The 8,819-nt window shown below is 44.6% G+C and overlaps 1 protein-coding gene across 1 annotated transcript in view; it reads right to left on the bottom strand.

Moving 5' to 3' along the window:
- Positions 1–1,424: 1,424 nt before the first annotated feature.
- SMTNL2 (smoothelin like 2) overlaps positions 1,425–8,819 on the bottom strand; it is a 41,232-nt gene continuing 33,837 nt past the window's right edge. The window contains exons 8-9 of the mRNA XM_090025192.1: positions 8,200–8,351; positions 1,425–3,027 (exon numbers count right to left, since the gene is read on the bottom strand). Of these exons, the coding sequence (XP_089881318.1) occupies positions 2,901–3,027; positions 8,200–8,351 (279 nt within the window). The 3' untranslated portion in view covers positions 1,425–2,900. The remainder of the gene's footprint in view (positions 3,028–8,199; positions 8,352–8,819) is intronic.

Below are 8,819 nucleotides of genomic sequence, written 5' to 3'. Positions count from 1 at the left end.
GCAAAGCATTTCACAGCAGCTTTCTAACTAGGAAACCTCTGTATGTTTTCCACTGTGGATTCCCTGTGAAATGGCAAGCGAAGCAGAGGTTGGCCACAGGTTTGATGCCTTTTCTTCCATCTGTTTTCTTTTGTTTCCACCCTGATAAGCTGTTTTGCTCTCCGCTTCAGAGAAAAATTGAGACCAGGTAAGCAAGAGCAGATCCCTGCAAGTGAATAGTCATGGAATCGCGCATTTACCCCAGCATGCAAGCCAGCCCACCCCAGTTGGACTTCAGCATTTTCCTGCAGTGAGAAAATCAGGGCAAGTGCCTGATTATTACAGTGTGGTTGGCACCAGACGGCCTTAGCCCTGGGGATAGGATTGAACATCTCTAATACATCTGCAAGTCCAGTACTGAGTGCTGGAACAGAACAGGGCAGACAAGAGAGTCTGCTGTTCTGCACGACTGCGAATCGCTGTAACACAATAGACGTTGACCTAATGAGTTTTCCAAGCCCCATCCATCACGCTGACAGATTTGGAACCGCCTGAACCATCTCAGCTTGTTTAGTAGCTTTCGACAGCTCTGCGTGTGTTCACTCACCCGGGTTATGCACTGGCTGCTCTGACATTTCCATGAAGACTGATCCTGCTCCTCGTGAAGTCAACGTTTTATAATTGGCTTCAGCAGGTGTAGGACTATGGCCTAAGTTGCTAGAAGCTGGAGTCATATGAATCATTGCTTTGACCAAGTGAGCTCAGGGGCTCCTTGCATCCCTGTAGTTCCCTGAATAAGGCCCTTGTATGCCACTCTGCCATCTTCTTCTGTCTCAAAGATGTGGGTACACACGGCGGTGTCTGTGTACCCACACCTACTCTTCCCTCTGTGCCAGCAGCTGTAGCCTTGTATTCCCAGCATTATTATAGGACATTAAAAGTCTATTGGGGCAATGGGCAGAGGTGGGATTTGAACACTCAACTGCTTCCTGAGATCCCAGTGCCAATCTTGGGGCCTAGGATTTCACTAGGTGCCAATGGTGCTTTGAGGATCCAGCTCAAGACTGCAGCAAGAACCAGGGTTTGAGCTGAAGTCTCAGTGACTTGGGCTAATCCCCTAAGCACTTGATCAGCCTCCTGTAGATGCAATGGACTGGGTAAGGGGCACGATGCTGTTATTGAGAGCAGCTGTTTACCAATCCTAACTATTGCAGCCTAATAAATATTAGTCCTGTTACTTGTATTGCCAGAGAATCAAGCCCTGTCGTAGTGATCACTGAAGCCAGCAGGTAGCCTAGATTTACAGCCCTGAGTGAGATCACCATCAGGCCAAGTGAGATTATTTTTCCTTTCAAGTCTAAATATATATTTCAGGTTTAGAAAAGCTTCTTGGGAAGCCCCTTTCAGCTTTACCTTCCACTCAAAGAGAAGCACTGAGCCCAGAGGCTGTTTGGCATATGTTTTATTATAAATGGTCATCGATACAGAACCAAAATCATCTTTATAAATATCTGCAAGGCGCACGTAAACAGAGCAGGTAAAAACCATTCTTTAGCACGAGCAATTGGCTTGCCTGGCAATTTTATATTCTATGAGCCTGGTCTTAGGGAAGAGGAGGGGAACATGGGGACTAAAACAAAAAAAAAAGTTCTTGTATGGTCAATGTGTTCCCTGCTGCTCTAGTGGGCAGGAACCAGAGCGTGAAATCAGATCTCCCTTTCACGCGTGTAAATCTGGGGTCACCCCATTTAGGTTAATGGCATTAATGCTGATTTCAGAACCTCTGCCCCTTCACACTGAGCAGTGCCTTGGCTGCTGCCGCAGCAGAGCGGCCAGGCACCAATGGCAGCACGGAGACTGAGTTCCTCTCTCACATCTTAGTGCTACTCTCTCCTACGGCAGGATTGAGGCACACTGCTGGGCAGCTTTCTTCCCTTGCTGCCTGCACTGAATTGCGGTTGTTAACCTCCCCTTTACGTAAACACCCAGACGTATGCATTAAATGACCAACCCCACCTCCAAGTGCCTCCTTGACCACGAGTGAAACCAGGCTGTTCTGCACATGGTTCAACACACCACCTGGGCAAATGGTTTTAAGTCTGATCCTCATTAACCCACAGTGGTGCAGCTTGTTACCCTGTGATGGCCTTGATGGGGATCTGAATGCCAATAATGGCTAAGTGGTGGTGCTCCCCTAACACAAAGGGTTAGAGCCAACTAATGTGACAAGTGCAGCGAGCAATTCCTTTCGCTTACATGGGAGATGTGCATATTGGTAACGCAGTTCAGATCCCCATAAGGGCCACTGTTGTGCAATGACCCCTCCCAGGGGATGGCATGTTGCACACGCATAACAGCATCAAACCAACATGTTCGCTTTACGGGAGGTGACGTGGCGCCAATGGTTTAATCCTACAACTTCACGTTTACTAGAGCAGAGCTTCCCTTCCTTCATAACGCTAGGGCTTAATCTGCCTTCTGCTGGCTGTACGTTGTGCTGGAGAGAGAGGTAGAGAATGCAAATGCTGTCCTGTGGGTATTGCACTCTTGTGTTAGGAGAGAGCAACCGTGTAGCACGAGCACCCTCACCCTGTGAAGCTGTGTCCTCCAACTTGACTGTGACAAGTGTTACAACATAGCTTCCTTCCATCTTTTATCAACAGGGCACTTAAAACAACTTCTAATTAGCACCAAAATGACAATTTCTGCTTCTTCTTCTACGGCACTGGCCCACTGCTGTGATCAACACTTTGGGGCCCTACTTGGCAGTAATTCAATCAGTGACACAGCTGAATGCAAGTGGAGGGATGGTAACAAGCTTAAGGACAAGAAATAATGGCAGTGTTGTATTCGCAAAGGGCCAGAGTCCTCTCAGGAGAGGGTTGGACTCAATCCTCCCAGCTGGAGAGGTGGCTGTGGTTTTATTCAAAGCGACGCAGGTGGTTGTACAGTGACTGCACATAGGTGAAAACACACATGGGATCCGGCTTCCGACCCATCACCATCATGTCGTCCACTTCTATCAGGCGGTCACAGTGAGCCAGTTTCCTGTAGTAAGAGCAAAACAGATCCGTCATATAAAAGATTATGGCCACTGTTTGTACATATATTTCCAAGGTCCAATTGCTGCCTTGATTCAGCATCATCTTGGCTCGTACCAACACAATGGGATCTCCTCTCAAAGAAATATCTATAACAGCACTGTAGGTAACACTGAAAAGGTCACGTTCATGTCATACTTATAGGCTGCCATTTTCTGTGACTGGAAGAGCCTCCTGTTCCTCTTATCGCCTTTCTCCACACTGAGGGATAAGACTCAAAGCTCAGTGGGATTTTCTCCATTGGGTTCTTAGGTTTTGGGATCAAGCCCCTGGTCTCTGCTGGACATGCCCCCACCGCTCAGCAAGCTACATGCCTCAGCAAACAGGGTTGTGCAGATTTGCAAACCCCTCCCGCTCTCAGGGGAAAGCAAGCCTGGGGTTGTTCCGGCAACTGCTTTGGATGCTGGCAAGTGGGACAGGCTCTTACGAAGAGGCAAAGGAGGACTGGATGTTTCTTTTAGGTTTGAGTGGTACAGGCTACCTTCCTGGACAGTTATCAGGATCAAGTGCTGAAATCAGGCTCACATCCAAAGTCAAGTATAAGGGAGGCGTTTGCTGAGGCAAGACGAAGATCTGTGGAACAACGCGGGCTGGGCAGGAAAAGGCATAACCAAGAGAACCCAGGTAAAACCGGAAGAAAGAAGGAAAGAAAGAGAGGAATTTCCCCCGCGCATCGGAAGACAGTAGCTTGGTCAGAGCCACCAACAGCCATGGAGATACTGACACTTCTACCAGCAGTTCTCATCTCATTCCAGATTAGTACTGTTTGTCCGGATGTCTTCTGTTTTAGCTTATGTTTGTCTCCATACTTCATCTTTGATATGAGAACATCAGAATTCTCCTTGGAGAGCCAAAGGCAGGCTTAAATCAATGAATCAGCTAAGACCCAGGAGTCTTCCTCGCCTGATTGATAATTAGCAGCAGAAGTATGAAAGATTATCTTCCCCCTTTCATTTTTAATGTTCTTCAACTGAACTTCCTTACAAAGAACAGTGGGTTTGCCTGACTGGCGAGCGGTCCAAAGTATTTTGCTTCATAGCAAATCGCAACTGATGGTTGATCCCAGTACTATTGCCATTTTGCATTAAAGAACTTGGGTCTAACTGGGCCCTACTTCAATGTGCAATGGTGTTTGAAGCCACATCATAAGTTGTAGAAGCCTGTAGCCATGCACTCCTGCATCCCGTGATTATATGAAAAGAGCATGCTGAACCTGACTAAATACCCCATGCAGTGTTCTTATTGTTACCCAAACTACACAGCACAACAACAAAGTATGAGTCATGTTCCTGCTGGACCAAGAACCTTAAAATATCACTTCTTCTGCATTTAAACAAAATAATCAAATAGATGAAATCCCAAGATAGGTGGAACTTTTCTGATGCCTGATGAAGGGTGTTTGTGCCCGAAAGCTTGCAATTAAAGATATTTTTTTGCACAAATTTTGTTGGTCTAATACAAGATATCACCTCTTGAGTCCATGAGCCCTGATTGCAAGATCAGTGAACAAACTCTCAGGCTGCATTACATGAAAATGCCTGTAAAGTCCTCCAACTTGGATGACGCAAGCTGCAGAAACCTAAATATAAGACTGAAGGTCTAAACACCAGTAGAAGTGTGGCAATCTGCAAAACAGGAGTTAATTAACGGTTTTAAACAGCTAAAATGAACTACTCTCCATAAACTGTAGCATTTTAGAGGGTCCCTGGAGGGTTGGCTTGACTGCTGTCCAGTTGCCATACAATCTGATCTATAAATGAATAGCAAGATTCGTCTTTATAGCACAGCACTGAGCTTCCAACACTAGGTCTATTATGAAGCAACAATGAGATAGAGCAGAACAGGATTTTAATGAGAATATTACTATCACTCCATCTCTATTAAGCCACCTGCACCTTCCTAAGCCTGGATTTGGTCTTGACAATGCTGATTAGGCCAAAGCTTTGTTCTTGATGTTTACTCTCAGGAAGGAAGAAGGGAAACATCACTTGACATTCCCATTGGTCTGGACAGAAGAAACATCTGCTGGAGACTGGAGGGGCCTGTCGGCTGACCTTTGCAGCTGGTTAAAACAATTCTGCCTTTAACAGACAGTGGATCTGTGCTCTGTGGCTGCTTACAGGCATAAAAAAACCAAACCAAAAACAAAACAAAACAAAACAGTGCTTTACTTTAAATTCTGCGTGCCCCCATGCTGAGTCCAGAAGATTGGACCAAGCTCACCCGGCGTCTGTACAGATCTGGCGCTTCAGCGGGGCTTTTATGGTGCTTTTATCTAACAGCTGATTGAATATTTATAAAGATGATTTTGGTTCTATTTGATTGAATCAGCTATTAAATAAAAGTGCCAAAAAGCCCCACTAAGCATGTGATCTATATACATGCAGTGGAGCGGGGTCAAACTAATGTCCTGCTTCCCCTGGTAAAGCGCTTTTATTTCCCCCCCGTGTCTGTCAGCATCCCATTTGAACAAGCAAGAGTTCTGTGCTCTGTAGTCACTAAAGGCAGTGTTTTTTCCTTGATGCTATTTGGAGAATTAAATAAGACAGAAGCTCCTAATTCTCCAACTCCTGTTTTCCAGACATAGAGTCTGCCTACGCTGCGGGTATCTGCATGAGTGGAGCTAGTCCAATACAAAATCACTTGTGCAGATGTGCTGCACCGCTGGGTCTGGTCTTCAGCAGCGTAGCTCAGTGTCAGACCTCAGTGAGCCGCTTCAGTACAACATATCTGTGGTGTGAGTTACACCTAGAGAAGACTGGTGCAGAGATCCTGAGGACAAGCAGGCTCTTAGACAAGTACAGCTTTTAATTACAGTGCCATGGGCTGATGTTTTAATTGCTCATATTCACTTGTCGTGACAACAGTTCGCAGGAATAACAACTTGCCTCCCTCTTAATAATTCTTTTCAAAGCAAGATGAGTGTTGCTCTAGAAAAAAATGGTATTGCACTACAAAGAGCAACAATGAAAACAACACAACCCTTAAGGATCTGGTCCTGCACTCTTTGGGTGCCAAAGAGTCGGAAGGAAAATCCAGAGCAGGAAAACAGAAAGGTACAGAAAAGGCAGGACACAGAATTCATGTGACATACATACAAGCAACACATCGGCATCAAATGCATCTAATGACCTTGGTGAAAGGGCTTACTATACACTACATGCAAACCAGAAATAAATGCCATCTTAAAGGACCACTCAAGCACAGCCATTTGACTGATGCATGTTTTAAGTTCTTGTTCCTCCACTTATTTCATTTCTGTGTTTACTTCCCCAGTAAAAAACATTACACTTACCACTATTGTATGTATGTTCCCGTGACTAAAATGTTGCTTGCCATGACAAACTGTCCCTAAGTGACAGGGCGGAGGAAAATGATCTGAGGTTCAAATGTCCCTGTAATAGGCATGCTTGTTCTATTGTGGGTAGTACCAAACTCCTTGGCAGGTAGCAATTCTCCTACCTGCCAAGTTATAGTACAGTAAAGCAGACACATTCTGTGAGTTGGGTTGGTTAGGGACTATGGCATCATGACTCCGTGGTTTTATTTTAGTTCTTGGTTCCACATCCTGAACTCTTCAACACCAGGGTAACGAATCTTTGACCGTGTAAATTGAAGGCACAGGATCAGATTCTGAGCTGCCATCAATCAACCTCACATCTTTCAAATCAATGGACGCAGGCCAATGTACTCCCAACGCACTGAAGTTTTGCCAGTTTACAACAGGAACTAGTCAAGATTTTTTTAAGGTGAGTAGTACTCTTAACAATGGAGTCAAACCTTTTTTCTTTAAAATTCAGTTTGCTTGGCTCTTCCATTTTGCCTAAGTCCTTCAGGCAGCTGGATGTTGGGTTGTACAAAGTGCATCCGTTTAGTTCCCAGCTTCGCTGAAATCCAACTGGTTAACAATTACTTGTGTCATACGGCTCATTCTGTTTACTTTGTCAGAGTTACTAATGATCCATGCTAAGTACATTTCTGTTTTTTCCCCAAATCTCAATAAATAAAATGTGTAAGATTTAAGAGCTTTCCAGATGTTAGTTCTAAATCTGTGTAAATGCCCAACCTGTCAGCAACACATAGTAATAATATAATTTATTTGCAGGAGCTATTTATTTTATTTTCCCTTTAAAAAAAACACATGGGGAAATAACATCCCATTAGAAAATGGGTTTTGTTGACTCAGGCTACTGGACTGAACCCTGGAAAGCTACTACAAGCTAGAAGTTGGCAAATTAAATCACCTGAAAACATTCAAGCGAATGTGATGTATCATCTGATTTAAGTCAGGTGCACCAGAAGTTTAACTGAATGCACATACATTCTTGTGACGGTCTAATGACCTTATCGTGTCTCCCACTGAGGTCAGTGGGAGGACTGCCTTTGAATCCAAACCCAGCGATAATACATTCCAATGCAAAGTCTTTCACAAGTACTCTAGGGCTAAGCATTATGGGGGGAAGATTTTCAAAAGGGTTTAGGAGAACGAGTACCGTTTGAAAATTCCCTTTGTAAAATTGCTATGAAACAGTGTAAAAATAGTGTGAGTAAAAATCCCCTGGGTAGTGAGGCAAATTGAGTACATAGGTTTAGGGGCAGAATTTGAACGTATGCATATGAGTCATCGGTAGATCTGAATGCATGAACCTGGGAGCAAACTAGGGCACAGAGCACTGGAGTTTGTTTGCAACCACTACTTGGGCACATATATACATGCATTAACATGCTTTAGTTAATGTGCATGAAATCTAGTACCTCCACTGTAAGGTACTAGGAAAATGTGCATTAACCTGCCTTAATGCACATTAGCCTATTTTAATAGGCATTAACTAAATACCACATTTAATGCGCATTAAAATAAGTGAATTAGTATTAAAGCACATGTGTAGACACGCCCACTTACATCTTACCAGACATCTGCTAAACATGCATCTTACTTTTTATTTCTGAGCCTCCTGTTCTATGTGCTCACATGCACAGCTTTATTACCACTTCCTGGCATCATAAATTTCACCTTGTAATTAATGTATGGCACGAGGGACAAATTATTGAACACTCACTGCACAACCTGGTGAGACAACGCTGGATGCACGTCACAGACATGTAATATGGTACTCACTCAGCCATGGTGAAAGCTAGCTCAAAGTTTTGCTTGCGATTAGCTGGGTCAAGCTCATTGTAATCGAAGGCTTCAGGAAAGAAAGAATGCACAAGGGCACAAAACGCCATCCCATCACTCCAGCTCGAGGAGAAGTTCTGCAGATCAATGTGCTGTCATAATGCAAACAGAAAGTTTTAGGACAAGGCAGAGACTTGGAACAGCAGCTGCCCACTCTTGCTGGACAGTATCTCATCCAATACCAGGACAGTATCTGAACGCGAAACATTGACCCTCCTAGCAGTTCAAATCTGACGCAGGTGCAAAGCAGATGGGTGGCCTAGGGGCCTGATGCAAAGTTTACAGAAGACGATGGAAAGATTTCCATTAACTTCAACAGGCTTTGCATTGGCCCTAGGTCCTGAACCTGCATTCAGGTAACACGAGTGAATGACTTATCTTGCATCTCTAGCAACCATGAAGTAGTTGCTAACCAGATAGTGGTATTTGTCTGCTGCTGCTCAGGAGTGTGCAAACTCAATGCTTTACTCCCTGCTCAAATCAGCTCTAACCCCCTGACTAGCACAACCGATTTCAATGGCACTACATGGGTGCAAACAGGGGACGGGCTGGACCCCACT

This window comes from Crocodylus siamensis, chromosome 13, assembly GCF_052110815.1.
Source record: "Crocodylus siamensis isolate JL-2025a chromosome 13, ASM5211081v1, whole genome shotgun sequence".
Lineage (NCBI taxonomy): Eukaryota > Metazoa > Chordata > Crocodylia > Crocodylidae > Crocodylus > Crocodylus siamensis.
The sequence above is the reverse complement of the archived record's forward strand: the minus strand, read 5'-3'. Positions and strand labels throughout refer to the sequence as shown.